Genomic DNA, 18,800 nt, shown 5'->3' on the forward strand with positions numbered 1-18,800 from the left:
TTTCCCTCTCCTCCCCTGTCTATCATAATAAGCTTCTACCCCTCTCTCACTGTTTAACCACTTCATCCCTATGCTTTTCCTTTTGTACTTATACTGTATATAACCAAACAGGAATTATGAACGCATTATTCCTTTAATGACATTGTACCTGAGTATTTCCTGTATGATTTATTGTAAATGTTATCTTGTTAACTGTTTGTTTAGTTGCAAATGATGATTTCTTAACTGTTTGTATGTAAAATTCAAAACTCACTGTGGAGCTTTTCTCCCTGGGTCGCCACTGAAAATGAGCCAAACGTTCAGCTGGACTAACCCGGTTAACAAATGTAAAATAAATGAATAAATAAAATTGTACTTACTCAGTTAGGCCACCAGGTGGCATTGTTCAACCACTACCTATCTTTTAATACAAGACAAAAGTACTATAACTGTTCTATTAATTTACCATTGCCCTGTTTTAGCCCTATTAATACTTACTGTATTCTACTAAACTGCTACTGCCCTGTTTTCAGCTCCCGTCCCCTGTCAACCCTCTGCATCCTTCTAATTTCACACACACGGTGCCTTATGCTAGTGCCTCTTTACCTCTGACTAGTTCTCAACTTCTCTGATAACTTTTGTCTGGCTTTCTTCCTTCTCCTTGGGTCTACCCGCTCCGTTCGCCCTATGGGCTCACTCCGCTCCCCTACCCTGTCCCCAATTCCCACCCCCACTACTCCTATTTTTATTTTAACCACTCCCCACCCACTCAAGACAAACATCCAGTCAAAGCCTTCCCCTTTTTACTCCTCCTCCTTTCACCCACAGTCAACCATCCAGTCAAAGTCTTCCCCTCTTTACCCCTCCTCCTTTCACCTACAGTAATTAAATGCATCACTAATTAAATACATCACTGTTTCACTACTCCCTCTCACCCCACAGCTTTTCTCTCCAACTACAGATCCTCCCATATTAAACTACCTTTTTCTAACCATGCTTTCCTTACTGTTCCTAACACTCTAAACCCCCATCTCCCTCTTACTACTCCTAACAACTTTATACCATGCCAACTCCTATACCTCCAATCAACTTCCACTCTCTACTCCTTACCCTACTCCCACACAAAACCATCTCCTCCCTCACACAAATAATAATTTCTTTTCCATTTCCTCCTCTCTTTTTCAGCTCAACCCTCTGCACCTTTTTAATCCCAAAATTATTTCCAGTACTGCTAAGACACTTCACTAGACCATCCAAAATACCCTAAATCCAAACCCAAACACACTAAAATAACTTCCTTCAATAGCCTCGTTTTAGCTGGAGACATTTACCCCAACCCCAGACCTAACCCACCCACAAATAACAATTACCCTCCGCCTTCCTTTAACCTTTCATCCCCATACAATACTCTTACATTTTTCATACTCAGTGCCCAGAGTCTCAACAACAAAGCACATCAGTTTCAAGCATGGTTAAGTCATAACCAACATGACATTGTAACCATCTCTGAAACTTGGCTCAAACCCCACATCTCTGACTCTGAAATCCCACCCTCTGGGTTTCACACTCTTAGATGTGACCGCCCAAAGAAAAAAGGCAGAGGTGTTGCATTAATCTGTTCTAATCTACTTACCTTAATTCCCCTACCAAACCCCATTCCTAAATTTGCCAATGCAGAACTAACAGTCTATTAAAAATGAATATAAAAGCTGGGATGGTTGGTTGGGAGGGTGGCCTAATGGTTAAGGTGTTTGCCTTACAAACACAAGGTACAGGGTTTGAATCTCACAGAGGATAATTGTCTAGGCTTAAAATGGCTTGCAAGGGCAGTTAGCCTAGTACTAATCTATGAACCTATGAATAATCACAAAAGCCTCTGTATCATCGCCCTTTATATCCCACCCAGAAATAATGTCTCAACCCTTGAAGACATACTCCAATGGGCCTCAGTTGAAATTAACCTTGAAACTCACATACTAGGTGATGTAAACATCGACTGGAATAAAATCAACAGTCCCATACCCTCCCTGTCCATTAACCTCTTTAACTTTACTCAAGTAACCCACTCCATCACCAGACCCAATAAAACAAATCCCCCAGGATCCACCCTTGACTGGATCTTAGTCACTCATCCAAATAAAATGACCAACTATGGCACCATCCCTGACTCTATTAGTGACCACCTCCCAGCTTTTATTTACTGTGCAACCACCTCCCATCCACACCAACATTAATATATTCAGACCTGCAACCTTAGTACATTTGACCCCAAAACCTTCTCTAACTATATCAAACAAATGGATTGGAACATTCTAAAAACCCTTCCACTCGATAAAGCCATAGACCACTTTAATTCTACTTTCCAAGACGCTGTAAATTCTCCAGCTCCACCAAGGAAAAAGAGAATAAAAACTATAACTGCCCCTTGGCTAACCAAAGAAACAAAGCAAATTATGCATCAAAGAGACAAATCCTGGAAGCTTTACCAAAAGAATAAACTTCCCGAAACCCTTCTTCAGTATTACACAGCTCTGTAACTTTGCAAAAAAACAAATCTTCAAAGACAAAAAAATCCTACTACACTAAGCTCCAGTCCAACCATCTCTAAAGCCCTAGGCTTTTTTGGAACTCCATAAACCCACTCCTCAACCCAGGCTACAAAACTGTCCGGACCCAAGTAAATCTGACTTCAAATTAGCCTCAATATTCAACTCTTTCTTTATAGAATCAATATCTGACCTAACTAAAACTTTTCCCAATAACGACCCATCTCTCCTACATTCCACCTCATCTAAGTCCCCAAATAATTTCCCCCTGTGTTTGAGCCTAAACCTGTCTCCACTAACTACATAAAAAGACTTTTATCCAAACTTAAACCCTGCTCCAATACACCTGACAACATCCCCTCTTCCTTTCTCACGTCTGCTGCCGATGGTATAGCTCTCCCAATTAGTATCCTAATAAATAGATCCATAAAGGAATCCTATGTCCCTAAACTCTGGCATTCCACCTTTATTCTTCTTCTCCACAACGGAGGCAAAAACACTAACATTTCAAACTTCCACCCTATAGCTCTTCTCTCTCCAATCTCCAAAATCGTAGAAACATGCATCCACCTCCAACGTATGCCTTTTCTGACTAAAAAACAACTTCTTACTCCTACCCAATATGGCTTCTGACCAGGACATAGCAACATAACAGCTCTACTCTCATTCTTAGAAACTGTCAATCAAGCCTGAGATTCTGGGAACTTAGTATCCACAGTGCTCCTAGACCTCTATAAAGCATTCAATACCGTTTCCCATAAGCACCTTCTAAGTCACCTCTCAAACCTAAATCTCTCCCAAAACACTTTCCTGGTTCTCATGCTATCTGTCAGATAGATCTCAGGCTGTGAAATGGGAAAAATGCACTTCACCTTTCTTACCCACCCCTACCGGAGTACCACATGGGTCCATCCTCGGACCAATGCTGTTTAATATCTTTATCAATAACTTTCACTCTGCTATTCCTAATGCCAAAGTCATCCAATATGCAGATGACTCTACACTTGTCTGCTCTGCCACTAACCTCCCTAAACTCCTATCTAAAACCCAGACTGCGTACTCAACTACTGAGATCTGGATGTACCAAAATCACCTTTCTCTCAATGCTAACAAATCTAAAATACTACTATTCACACCCTCAAAATCTTTCTCTTTTGACAAAAATTCCTTCCAGGTCCTGAGCCAGAGCAACTCTCTGATCAAAGTTGTTCCCTTTGCCAAACTACTCGGTGTAACTGTAGACGAACACCTCAAGTTCGACATCCATATTCAGCAAAATATAAAGAAAACCCACCAAAACCTAGGTATGTTGTACAGGAACAACCACTTCCTCTCTACTTCTACCAGGCATACTCTGGCCTCCTCTTACCTCCTTCCCTCCCTTCTGTATGGCGCCCCACTACTAACTAACCTATCCTCTTCCATCACTTCCAAACTTGAAAGCTGTTATAACAAAATTTCTAAATTTGCCACCAAAGCCAAACATTCCACTCATCACTGTGTTACCCTTTAATCCCTCAACTGGTTAGAATTCACAAATTCCATGGACTTCCTCCAGTTTACTACAGCACATAGACTAATATTTAGCCCAACCAAATGCCCTGCTCTAACTGACATCCTTCCCCCATACACCCCAAATAGAACTGTCAGATTTGAACACCAAAACTTAATAACTGTCCACAAACCTAAATGTCCTGCTGGACAGCTTCTGCTCTCCTTCTCCTTCTCCTTAGGTAAGAAATGGAACTCTCTCCCTTCCACACAAAGGACAATGTCAAACACAACTTCAGAACTCAGCTTTACACCTACCTCTCCTCCAAATGGAAATGTAAGTGCATTCTCCCTAAGTAGAACTCTTTAACAAAAGCCCCTGGGAGGGTATACTCCTGAGTTCCTAAGCACCTTATAGCTGGCTATAACCTTCTATAGTTAATTCCCATATGATTTCCCACACACTGTAAATATTGTAAATAGCTTTTGACTTCAACTGTGTGAATTTGTTAAAATGTATCTGCACGATATTTTTCTACTATGGGCAATATTGCTCACGCTTTGTACTATTTGATATGTATGCATGTATATGTACAATAACCAAAGATAACGAAATAACCCCCCCCACAGTACAACATCCTTAGACTGGATCGGATCTCGAGGAAAGGTGGCGGGGTAGCTGTACTATACAAGTCTACCCAAACAATGACAATGGACACCCAACAGCCTTCACAGTTTGGCAATGCAGAAATCCTCATCACTAATCTAATAATAAACAAAAATAAATGCAGATACATTGTCTGCATTTATATTCCACCCAGCAAGAAAGATAATACTCTAGAAAATATCTTAAACTGGCTAGCTACTAACTATCCCCAGGAAACCATTGTCTTGGGGGACTTAAACATTGATTGGAGCACCTGTTCCTGCGAAACTCCCTCCACCCATTTAAACCTCCACGGGTTTACTCAGATCATTGCCACCCCCACCAGATTTAGCAAAAATAGAGTCAAAGATAGTATCCTTGACTGGATACTTATTAACAGCCACCCCCAAAAGTACAAGTCAGGTACATTACCTGATGATCTAAGTGATCACTGCCTTACCTATATTATTAGGCAGAGTGAAAGTTATTGATAAGGAACATCAGGAACTTTAACCTTAACAACTTCCAAAATTAACTCAAAGCATGTAATAGGAATGTCTTGAAATGACTACCATTACAAGAAGCAGTTGAGTACTTCAGTACCAGATCTCTGGCTGTCCTTACCCACCATGCTCCTACCTGTACCATCCGTGTAAAAGCCACAGTTGTACCGTGGCTATCTAAAGAAACAAAAACCAAAATTAAACTAAGAAACAATGCCTGGACCAGGTGGGATGTTACCAAAGCCCCTATGGACCAAGTAAGATACCGGCAGCTAAGGAATCAGACCAAAAAATCTGTCATTCTAGACAAAATAAATCACTACACCCACCTACAACAAAAATATCAGCTAAAACCTCTGGGCTGGTATTAACAATCTTCTCCACCCAGGCCGTTCCGCCACTCCTACCCTATCAGCTGCCCTTGATAAATCCCCTGTAGAAACTGCAAACAGCTTCAACTCCTTCTTTACTGAAACTATCCAGTCTCTAGCTACTCATCTCACTCCATCGGACACAAACACCAGCTCTGGCACATCTGGCCCTGATCCACCCAGCACCCAACCCACCTTTACCTTTTAAACTGTACCTACCAACTTGATCCGGACCTTACTCAAAAAGCTAAAATCTACTGCACTAGCTGTCGACCACCTCTCAGCTGAATATGGTCAAAAAGCAGCTGATGCCATAGCACTTCCCATTTCTATTCTGATCAACAGATCCATCTTAGAAGGATCCATCCCAGCAATATGGAAAATATCACGTTATACCTCTCCATAAAGGATGAAGTTCCACAGAATTATCTAACTTTAGACCTATAGCCATTCTTTCAGCACTAGCTAAAATCATGGAAAGATACATACACAAACAAATCATGCACTTTCTTATTCAAAACGGAAAGCTTGATGGCTCTCAGCACGGCTTTAGGCCATTCCACAGTACCACCACGGCTCTTCTATCTTTCTCTAATGTCATCAGTCTTCATCATAACAACAACAAACTATCTTCAGCACTCTTCGTAGATCTCTAAAGCTTTTGATATGGTCAACCATCAGCTACTGCTCAGTACCCTACAAACCATCGGTTTTAGACCAACATGCAGTACATTGGTTTCACTCCTTCCTAAACGTTAGACAGCAGGCTGTCTTATGGCAGAGCAAGCTGTCATCCCAACTTCCTCTAACCCTAGGTGTCCCACAAGGGTCCATACTAGGTCCCCTTCTTTTCTTTTTCTTTATCAATGATCTGCACACCACCATCTCAGGAGCCACCTGCATCCAATATGCAGATGACTCAATGCTAATATGCTCTGCCTCCTCTCCTACACAACTTCTAACCCTCACCCAGACCACTTTCAGCACGGTAGAAACATGGCTAGCTAATTGCCACCTGCTTCTAAATCCTAACAAAGCCAAGCTACTACTTTTCTCCCCTAGCCGTAGAATTTCTCCTCCTTCCTTCAACATCAAATCAAGCAATGACACCATTAACTCCCCTGATGACCATACAAAGCTTCTAGACATAATAATAATAGACAACAGCCTTAAATTTGACAAACATGTAAACCACACTATTAAATCTGTCAACAAAAAACTTGGCTCCCTGTACAGAACCAAACCTTTCCTCACCCCCCTAGCTAGGGTAGCTATTGCAAGATCATGTCTCCTCTCTAACCTTATGTATGCCTCCCCTGCACTCACCAACCTATCCAAAACCAATCTCAACAAATTATCAGGATGTTACAATCATATAGCCAGATTCGCTACTGGCATGGCTTTTAGGACCCACCATTGCCAGAACCTCAAAGTACTGGGATGGCTAGTGTATCCTACCTTTCTACAGTTCAACCAGCTTATAGTAGCACATAAAATACTCCATCAAGCTGATAACACCCTTGCCCTCAAAAATATTCTCACCCCTCATAGTGCACCCAGGCCATTACGCTCAGCTGATAAACTTTTGATACTGACCCAAAATTCCAACAACTCTGCATGTGATGCTATATTTGCCAACTCAACTGGTAAAATCTGGAATCTACTCCCTACTACCATTACCAAGGAAACCTCACTACCCCTATTTAAAAGAGAACTCAGAAAAATACCTCACATCTCACTGGCTGTGCTCTTGTTCTAAACCTAACAACTTCATTAATACATGCCTTGCTACCCAACCTGCTGTTTAGCCAAGTATCTATGCCTCATGGCATTTGAATGTCTAAGCATTGTGAATTATGAGATCTGATTGTATTCTATGCTCACATTTTCTGATACGTCTTTGCCAATCAGATGTAAGTCTGCACATTGTGTATATTGGTATCTGCCTGTATTCTTTGTCTATATTTTTCTAAACATGTCTGCCTGAGTTTATCACTGGGCCTCCACTGAAAATGGGCTCTCTGAGCCCAGTGGACTTCCCCGGTAATCAAACTAGAAATAAATAAATAAAGATTCTATTGCTAAGAAGACTTCATGAGCTAAATAATGTAGCAAGGTGGTTATTGTGATAAATGTTTAAAGACACACTGTGGAAATGGCAGTGATATACTTAGATTACAATAATCGTCATGTTAATCAACATTCTAATGAGCATTACATATTAGTTTTGTAAACCTGGCATATGTATCTGTAATTATGTTCATTTCTGTAGCAGGATGAGAGTAATAGAGTATATGAGTGTCGTTCTAATCATTGTCTGTTAAATTAGACTGTTCACCTTTAAAATAACTGAGAATCTCCCTAAGTAATAATATCAGTTTCTGTAGTAAGTCTAAAGTTTATTGTAGTTGGATTTAGTAAGCTGCGTATTGTTAATTTGTATTAGTATATTAAATATTTAAAAGTTTATTTATAATGCCATTAATTAATATCTAGTTAGTGAAAGGTGCCCAATGCATACTAGAATCTACACTATGTAATAATTCAATTAGAAATAGCCTTTGCTAATTATTGATTTTATTCAGATTTGTTTGAGTTGTATGACTGACTGATAAATGTCAAATGGTATATGTAAAGTTATTGGATACAAATGAAGATTTGTATGCCTGTTTGCATATTTCTGGATTTTGCAGAAATGTAACGACTTTTGTTCTCTTGATGTCTGTTATTTTCTTGTCTTCCTCCAAATGTACTTTTTAACCGAAATGAATTTATTTGGCCAGTCTGTCTTGTGGCAATAAAGCTCCATATTCTTCAGTGTGTCTGTTTATTCCACTCTAACTGATAAGATCTGAAGTTATTAGAAATCAGTGAGTGTGTCTGTCATCCTTATAGGGTTAGGGAATGTGGTGATGTGCTTCAATGTCTGTGTTTGGCTTGCAAGTGATAAGTAATGGCCACTATGGGAAACCTATTTGAGTATTTGCTTTTGTACACATCATGTGTTCACTTGGAGCATTGATCATCTGAGGGGTGCGCACACACAAACACCAAGTGTATATGGAGGTACACTTCTGTACGTTTTCAACATGGAGCTACACTTCTGTACCATTTCCAAAGTGTCAGTGTCCTACAAAAGGAGCACCAAGACTGGGGTGGGGATGGGGGTGCAGATAAGAGTCAGCCATTCACTTCCATATGGTCCTACAGAGCTGCTTCTTTACCCAGAACCATGAATCAGTCTTGGGACATTTGGAATGCAGTCTGGGCAAATGTCACAGTGTGAAGGAACTGGCAGTTACATTAGTGGGAAATTGCTATTTCTTCTTCTTTCGGCTTTTCCTGGTTAGGGATCGCCACAGCGGAACTCTGGTCCACTAATTATTGGCAGTAGACTTTTTACGGGTGCCGAGGTGCCAGCTCGACGCCCAACCTTCAACGAAGGCACACCAATTCTACACATGTCTTTCGAATGAAACTTGACCATGGGGAGGACATGCAGACTCCACACAGAAGGCACTCCAGCCAAGAATCGAACGGGAGAACTTCTTGCTGTGAGGCAACAACACTACTGCTGCACCACCATGGCAGTTAGTGGGAAATTGCTACTAGTTTTCTAAAATTAGCCTTGTTGCAGAGATTCCTTGCTTGTACCTGTAACAAAATGAGAATGTTTGATGTCTCTGAAAAGACAGCAACCAGTAGAAGCTTTTACACATTCTTTATAAAAGCTATCATTCAGTATAAACTCTATAGTTTGCAGCGTACTGTATTCATAGAAAAAGTTTTTGTGGATTTTATTGTATTGTAGTGTCGAACACTAAGATGTGTAAACCTTCGGTATAATAAAACTAACACATTTTTCTCTATTTTCCAACTTAAGTACAGTTTTTTCTTTTCATTTTCAGAAAGTGAGTGAGAAGGTTGGAGGAGCTGAAGGGACAAAGCTGGACGATGAGTTTAAAGAAATGGAAAGGGTAAGTTATTATCTTACATGCACTCAATATCTAGCAGATGCTCAGAACTGGAGGTAGTTTAGCTACATGGTTTTATACCAGGATTAGTTGGTCAGACAAGTTGTGCATAAACCATGTTTTCCTGTTTGTTCAGTCAGGGGTATATAAAAACCATTGACGAGCACTGAGTTATTGATGTAACCACTTAAACTGCATTGAGTGACCCTTTTCACTGGGGTTTACAGCCTTGCCATTGCATTAACAATGCAAGCATCTCTGTGGCTTGTAAAGCAATGCTGCTATTTTCCATTACCTTGATTTACGAAAATGTTCAAAGAATGTATGCTGCTTTAGGAAACCACCTGACTGCAATGTGTATCAAGGGATATAAGGAGAATAGACAAGCTCTTGAAGACGCTGAACAAACACATTTTCATATGGTGATTATTTTGTTTACATTTCAGTCATGGGAAAAAAAGGTATTCTCGCCTGCACTGCACTGTATTACATTATATCCATCAGGAAAAAGGAGCCTAATGCTACTTGTAGCAGCAGCAACACAGTGATGAGGGCCCAAAGAATTGTGTTTGCAAGTGGTGGACAGTTTGTAGTTTTACTGAGGCATTTCCTAGAACTGCACAAAGAAAGCAGGCAGCAGTATGCTCACAGCCAGAGAAAGGGTACATATCCAGGCCATGGCTGAAAGAGTCTAATAGCAAATAAGACAACCAGCCTTGCTAAAAAAAATAATAATTTTTAGGAATATGTTTTTTTTTTTTTTCCATAATAAATTTTTATTGAAATATATTTTCCAGGAATATGTTTTTTGAAGAGTAGTGTACATAACAGAATAAAATATCATGACAAGGTAATATACAGGAATATCTCTGGTTCGGAATGTGAAATCACTTGAAATGGATTCAACATGTTTTTATAGCAAGTCATGGATATACTAACAGTAATATACTATTATTGTTAAGTAAGATAACAAAAAGAGACTCTAATAATAAGCAAAGAAGGAATTACCTGTTTGCTAAAATGCAATTGGTTTGGAATTAAAAAAGTTGATAATACTTATAATCCAGGATGCATCATGTAGCAATACAAGTATGCACCTAGAAAACTGGCTTGTTATTTTACCATAGTTTTTCATTAAATTATTTTTGCTGCAGGTGAGAGGAACTTTGTTTTCGACACAAAACTAATAAAATATGAGTCACTTCAGTCATTTTCAGGAACCTACAGAGATATCTACAATTTTTCAGGTAGTAGTAAGATGTACCTGCATTTAAATTAATAGTAATATGATTTCAATGACTAGTGTCTATTGGGTATACAGATATTTTGGTAAACCATTTAACAAAACCTAATAGCTTCTCAGACTCTGTTATTTTAGCATAATTTTACAGAATGCTGGCTAATGATCGTGGCCCCATTTTGCTTTAATTATTCGGTCAAGGCTGTTGTTTGAGGATTTATAGAACTCTGAATCAAATGCATTTTTTATTCTCAAAAGACATTGAAATCTTCAAGAAATACTTAGCTGTAGCACAAGGCTGTTTATAAACCTAGAGATTAAAGATGTTCATCGTGTTTCACTGTTGCAGTCATTACACTTGGGTTATCCTGCTGGCAGGCTACCCGCAGTCGGCCTGAATTTCAAAGTCTTGGTCTGGCGTCGGTTGCTATCGCCTCTTCCCTGACATCAGTGTGCCAGGGGTATAAAAGATGCAGCCAACACCATTTTCTTCAGTCTTTCTTGCCACGCGGTGGCCGAAGCAAAAGCAGTTCGCAAGTGCCAGTCGGCCGACTCCTGAGATTTTCGTGTTCGAATTTCAGATCCGAAGTCTTCATTTAAAGATAAGTACCCCGTTGGAGAAACGTTTTTCTTGCTCCAGACCGATGTCAGAAAAAGTTAATAATTGTATTTCTTGTGGGAAGCAAATACCTCATAAGGATTTCCATTCTTATTGTATTCCTTGCCTAGGCCCTGATCATGATGTCGCTAATTGTAGGTTTTGTGCTAGATTTAACCAACGCACTATTAAGCGTAGGCACAATTTTGCATTTCACTACTTTGGCCGAAGATTTAATTACACGATGTCGTCGGATAGCCATCTGACTACCGCAATTCACAAAAAAATGCAAGGAAAAGGAAAAGGACAGGCATCCGAGATCCAAAACTGACGACGAGGCTTCTTCTAATCCAGTCGCCGGTTCGCCGGTTCTCAGTGAGGCGCTTTCGCAGCCCCTGACGCCTGCTACCTCAGAGCCGCAGGCTGCTTCCGACTCCCACGTGGAGCTGACTAGGCCACAGGAAACTCAAGGCATTGGACACTCGGAAAATATCCCTTCAGATGGGTCCGGAGCCGCTGAGCAGGCATCAGCTTCTGAGGGTGTTTTCAAGCCTACACAGTTATATGTAAAACCGACTTCAGCTTCAAAGGCAAAGACTAAAGTTCCACTAAAGACAAAGAAACAAGTACAGCAATCTCATGGACAGGCCTCCATGCCTAAAAAACAGATGCTCAAAATGGCCAAAGACCTAATTACTTTGATCAGGGGTTCCCATCCCCCTCCTGATAAGAGGCCTAGGCAAGATACAGAATATGAATCTTCAGATCAGGTTTCCATTTCCTCTGATTCCTCTTCTGAACATGAATACTCTATTCCTCCCTATGAGGATTCTTACGCTGAAGAATCTGTCCCTTCAGCCTCTCCTCCTGAGGATTATTCTAACCCTGCATACCATGAGGGAGCACTTCCACTGGGAGAGCCAAGACTACTCAGAATCTAAGGAAAGGCTTAGAGACTTCCTTTTACTTCCTCAGCACAGACCTCTTGCTATTCCTCCTCTTTTAGATCATTGTAGATGATGTATTTTCAGAGTCCGGACTGTCTCCAGACTCTTTACCTCCAGCACCTGTGAAGCCAGACAGATACTACAGGTTTCCAGATTCCCATAAATTTCTTTATAAAAACCTTGCTGCAGACCCAAAAACTACATCTCAGGGTCCCAAAGGGGTCAAGGCTTCCACTGCAAAAACCCTATCCCCTCAGACAGGGATTCAAGGGCACTGGACAGATGGGGGAAAAAGATTTATACTTCTGCTACTTTGGCTGTAAGAGCTTTAAATTGTCAGTTTCATATGCTTAAATATTAGCACTACTTAATGTCACTACTTAAACAGAAAATGTTGGCAAATTCTGAATGTGCAGAAAACAAAGAAATGCAGGATTTATTACATGCAGCTGAACAAGTGGGAAAGCATACTTTGCAATGTGGTTTTGACTCTCTGGAGGCCTCCTGCAGGGCCGCTGTTACGGGTACTGTCATTAGGAGACATGCTTGGTTAAAATAACAGAATCTGCCTGATCATGTTAAAGCAAAATTATTAGATGCTCCACTACAGCATGATACTTTGTTTGGTGTTAAAGCAGAAGAGGTGTTGAAGAAAATGGAGGACAATGCGAAATCTATGCAGACAGTTAAGGATTTCTTACAGGTACAACCACCCAGATTTAGCAGGAAATGGCCTTCAAATAATTGGTCCTTTCCAGTGTCAGACAGGCCAGACAGAGGCAGATACAGATGCCCCAGAGGCAAATCCCAGCCCCAAGGCTCATACAGGTCTAAACAATGGGGTGCTTCTACCTCCAAAAGTGGAGAAAACAAATCTCAGCCATACAGGAAACAGTCCCAATGACTTTCCTCTGCCAGCACCAAGCACTTATCTTTTGGCATCCCCCTTAGGGGGAAAACTAGCACTTTTTTCACACAATTGGCACATTATCCCCCAGGGCAAATGGGTCTTGAACACAGGGCTACAGGTTCCATTTTCACACCCTGCCAAGGTCAAAAGGTATGCCAGACCTGCCACACAATCAATGGGCAGAGGCACAAAAACAAGTTTCTTCTGTCATGGACATGAGGGCCATTCAGCGAGTGCCGCAGCAAGAGCAGGGACAAGGATTTTATTCAAGACTTTTCTTGGTACCCAGAAAGGACAAAGCCTGGAGACCAATACTCGACCTGTCTACTCTAAACACATTTCTGTACATTCCAAAATTCAAAATGTTGACTCTGCAACAACTTCTGCCCATGCTGGGCAAGAAGGCTTGGCTTGTAACATTGGACCTAAAAGAGGCATACCTGCATGTCCCAATCAGACAATCTTGCAGAAGATACCTCAGATTCATAGCTGGCTCAATGCACTACCAATTCTCTGCACTGCCCTTTGTCTTATCTACTGTGCCCAGGGTCTTCACAAAATGCCTGGCACCAGTAATTGCATTTTGCAGACAGAGGAATTCAAATATATCCTTACTTGGACGACTGCCTTATTCAAGCAGAGAACAAGGGACATTCTACTAAAGCATCTGGCGTTTGTAAAAAGATTACTGATTTGCCTAGGGTACACAGTAAACGAAAAGAAATCAAAACTAGTACCCTCTTAAGAGATAATATGTGCAAGCTTAAATACAACTGCCCAAATGGCTTATCTCACACCAGACAAACAAAGGCAACTGACTTCTTACTTCAAAATGTTGGCAACAAAGACCCAGTTATCTGCAAGAAAAATTCTGCAGGCTTTGGGTTTCATGGCATCCTGCATTCTGCTTATTCCATATGCAAGATTGCATATGAGGAAACTACAATGGTATCTAAAAAGTGTTTCGACTCAATATTGCCACAGCCTAGAAACATTAATTACCCTCATTCCCTGCCTGTAACAGGAGTTTCGATGGTGGGCACAAGACTGTCACCACAACAAGGGACAACCATTCACTTTACCCACAGCCAGGCAGACATTAACAACAGATGCATCAGACTATGCTTGGGTGGCACACATGGCAGGAAAATGTATTCAGGGCACATGGTCCTCAATCCCAATGCATCTTCATATCAATCAAAAAGAGATGCTAGCTGTTAAAAATGCCCTGACAGCCTTCAAGGATCTGCTTCATCCAGGACAACTACTGATAAAGACGGACAATACTACAGTCATGTGGTACATAAACAAGCAGGGAGGCACACATTCCTATCCCCTCTGCAGACTAGCCATGACTTTGTGGGACACAGCATTGACTTACCAAGTACACCTGCAAGCACAATTCCTGCCAGGAAGGATAAATACTGTGGCAAATGAACTAAGCAGAATCCTCACGGATCCCCATGAGTGGAAATTGGATCCACAAGTCTTCAGCATGATAACAAAGAAATGGGGATGCCCAGACATAGATCTATTTGCCTCCCCTCACAACTGCCAACTACAGAGATTCTGCACAAGGACTTATCACAAGCAAGCATGGAAAGTGGATGCTCTATCATTCAGCTGGAAAACCCTAACAGTATATACCTTTCCTCCTCTGCCTCTCCTCCCCAAGGTACTCCTAAAGGTCAGACAAGAGAAGCCAAAAATGATTCTGATTGCCCCAGAGTGGCCCCGCCAGCACTGGTACCCAATCCTAAAGAGCTTGTCTCAAGGCCCAGCCTGGACATTACCTCTAATTCCTCACTTACTGACCCAATGAAACAATCAGATCCTGCACAGCCAACTCAAGACCCTAAATCTGGCAGCGTGGCGGATCATGTAGCCATTCATAACACACCTCTCTCTCTAAAGCAGTGATGGATGTTATTTTGGAGGCCAGGAGGCCCAGTACCAGAAAATCTTATGCAGAAAAATGGAAGAGATTCTGTGCTTGGAACCAGGCACAAGGAATTGACATGTTTGTACCAAATATTCCTCAGATTTTACAATACCTAACTGAGATGCTGGACAAAGGCCTATCCTTTTCATCAATTAAAATCCATGCCTCTGCCATTTCAGCTCATTACAATACGGAACCACCTATTTTTTCTCATCCATTGCTAAGGCAGTACCTCAGAGGGGCCAAAAACATAAGACCTCCAAGGAGAGCACCAATACCTGCATGGGACCTCAATTATGTCTTGGAAAAACTTACACTGCCTCCTTTTGAGCCAGCCAATACAGCTGAGATGAAGTTCTTATCATGGAAAACAGCTCTGCTCCTAGCAATAACCTCTGCAAGATGAGTCTCAGAGTTACAGGCACTCATGGCTGTGGAACCTTTTATCATTTTCCATCCAGACAGGGTTTCTCTGAGGACAAACCCGACATTTATGCCTAAGGTAGTGTCCAGTGTGGCCCGTAACCAAACCATTCATTTGCCTACTTTTTATCCAAACCCACAAAATAAGGGTGAGAGACTCCTGCATTCTTTGAACATACACAGACAGCTATGCTTCTACTTGGACAGAACTAAAGCTTTCAGAAAGACTGAGCAACTCTTAGTGGCATATGCTGCAGGATCACAAAGAAAGGCTATCTCAAAGCAGAATATTTAAAAATGGATAGGCCACTGCATTCGTTTCTGCTATTCACAACATGGCAAATCAGTGCCTAAGGGCATTAGGCCACATTCAACCAGAGCAGCAGCCACATCAGCAGCCTTCCTCAGAGTACCAACCAAAGACATTTTAGAGGCTGCAACTTGGAGTTCAGTGCACACTTTTACAAGGCACTACCACTTACCTCTCTACTCTAAATCCAGAGCAGGCTTTGCCACTGCAGTTCTGCAGGGCCTTACAGCCTTTCCTAACCCTATTTAGACCCAGCCACCCAACCTCAGCTTTGGGATTCAACCCAAGTGTAATGACTGCAACAGTGAAACATGATGAACATAGTACAGTTGTGTACCTACCATAAATGTAGATGTTCAAGTGTATTCACTATTGCAGTCCAGGTTACCCACCCACCATCCCCCCTTTCTTTGCTGGGACTTATCTGTACCTATCTATTCTATACAACATATGTGGTGTATTTGCTTGTAGAGGAAGGAAATGTTTACTTTACTGCATGCCTGCTTATTGGCATTATTTTAGCCTACCCTTTTGGGGGCACCTGACATCTGGGGCAAGAGAAACTGAAGAAAATGGTGTTGGTTGCATCTTTTATACCCCTGGCGCACTGACGTCAGGGAAGAGGCGACAGCAACCGACGCCGGACCAAGACTTTGGAATTCAGGCCGACTGCAGGTAGCCTGCCAGCAGGATAACCCAAGTGTAATGACTGCAACAGTGAATACACTCAAACATCTATATTTATGGTAGGTACACAACTGTACTTTTTGTGACAGTATTACTGATCAAATTGAAATCAGTCATTCCTTTTGTAATATTCCCTTCCCGTATCTCTTCAAGACAAACCCAAGCTAATACCTATATGCTAGAATTAACAGACAGCAAACATGTTACAACAATAGTTAGACAGTAGCTGCTGCCTTGGATGCATACAAGGTTTGGGCAGCATCTGTGTCATGTTTCCTTTGACGTTTTGAAGACATTTAGATTTTCTACATTTTAATAGACTCGGTAGGAGTTTTACATTTTCATGCTTCAACCAGATGATTCATAAACAAGATGATGACTGATCTGTTTAGACTGTGACCAGTCAAAAATGCAGTCTTTCTCATTAGTACTTTAGGGTCAACATTTAATTTTCCTGATGACATTTGCATGCACTTTTTATGTATCCCAATATTCTTAATGCTTGCCCTGTTTGAGGAAACAAGTTTAAGTCATCTATCTAAATCAAAACTGAATTTTAGAACAACGTCTATCAGGTCAGTGTATAAATATTGTATGAACTACACAGTCTGTCAATGGAGAATGGAAATTTTGATGGCTGTATTGAAATATTTAGTCATAATATATTTTTCTGACCCAAGTTCAGCAGGAAAGTTACATATAGTTAATAAAGACGGGGGGGGGGGGGTGAACTTCAATATACTTTCTACAAGTGTAGTTGTAAAGATAGACATTTAAATTAGATTCCTGTGCGTTATGAATAACACATTAGGAAAACAGGAAATGGTCCCTTTACCAAAATAAACAGACAAAAAACAGATTATTTGTAGTAAAAAGACTCCTTAGAAGTAGTTCCATGAAACCTACTTGCAAAATATATTGGAGGTCTTTAAATCAAAAACTTTAAACTTTTCTTCCTAGTTGCCCAGTTTATGAAATTAATAAAAATTATGAATGTTTTCATTAGTACGAATGTTTGGCCACCTCTTTTGGAAAATAGCCTCCTTAGAATCCTTGGCAATAACTGAATAAATGGTAAGCTTTCTTCATCCTCATATGATAAAATCAGTAAATCAGGAATTACCAGCAATTGTTTCTAATTTATGAAGTTCAGAGATTCCAAGACAGCGGCAGTAGTGTGAGCAGCTGAAAACAGAGTTCTGCTCTGAGAACCATTAAACAACAAATCCCTGCAAACTACTGTCATTTTGTAACATATTTTGATAGCTAAAGTCCCTTTGCTGTCCAGATGGCCAACAAAGAAGAGAACAATGAAGTTAATGGGAGAACAAGTCTGAAACCTCAGAAAGGAACTAAAATCAGGGTGGAGCAGAGGCTGGAAAAGCAGATGATCATGGCAGTGAAAGGAGAAAATTCTCCAGTCAGAAAGATTGACCAAATGCACTCTGTCATTTTCAAGTTAAGTGGTACCCTACTTGAAATACATAGAAACAACACAGAAGGCTGCAGGAAATTATTTTAACTAGTTGTTTAGAACTAATAATTGGCATGCAGCAGCTGAAAAGGAGATGAAAGAGCAAATGATGTAACATCCACTAAAATACGAGCAAATGACACAGAAACTGGCTGAACTCAAGTGCAGGTCATCTGAAAACAATTTGCAGTTTAAAGCAGTACCACAACAAATTAAAGGGAAGGACTGTAAAGACTTTGTAAAATGACTTAGTACATAGACTGGACCTTTGTAGATGTTATAATAAAAAACAACACAACAAGTAAATATTCCTAATTTGAGACTGGAAAGCAGTCAAAGCTTATATTAATTAAATTGCAGGCATACCGGCTAAAAAAGAAAATTATTTATTTATTTGAAAGCATAAGAGTCGATGTGGATAGTGACTTTTCACTTCAAATACTTAATGTAAATGATTTTCTTCTTTTCATAAGACTTTGCAGATATAAAACTTTGTTTCAGGTTATTGTATCATGAATAATTTCAAGTCTTGTAGACACTTGGTTTAAAAACCTACCTAGATTCTAGGCAAGTACAAGATGAACTGACAAAAACAAGAGAAGACTTGGAAGAGAGTGAAAAGGATGAAGGAGAAGTAACCAGTGAACAAATGCAGAAAAGCAAAGTATTGACATTTCAGGGGATAGATTCCTTATGAAGTCATTTCCTGATTTCCAAAAGAAAATAATGGATAAAACAAATGCGATGGAAAAAAGTAAG

The 18,800-nt window shown here is 40.6% G+C and overlaps 1 protein-coding gene across 3 annotated transcripts in view; it reads left to right on the forward strand.

Annotated features, from left to right (window-relative positions):
- Positions 1 to 18,800, forward strand: part of SH3GL2 (SH3 domain containing GRB2 like 2, endophilin A1) — a 2,269,193-nt gene that overhangs the window by 1,126,866 nt on the left and 1,123,527 nt on the right. For all 3 annotated transcript variants that reach the window (XM_044061202.1, XM_044061204.1, XM_044061205.1), the window contains exon 2: positions 9,445 to 9,513. In XM_044061202.1, coding sequence (XP_043917137.1) covers positions 9,445 to 9,513 — 69 coding nt within the window. The remainder of the gene's footprint in view (positions 1 to 9,444; positions 9,514 to 18,800) is intronic.

This window comes from Protopterus annectens, chromosome 2.part0, assembly GCF_019279795.1.
Source record: "Protopterus annectens isolate FY-2018-M chromosome 2.part0, PAN1.0, whole genome shotgun sequence".
NCBI lineage: Eukaryota > Metazoa > Chordata > Ceratodontiformes > Protopteridae > Protopterus > Protopterus annectens.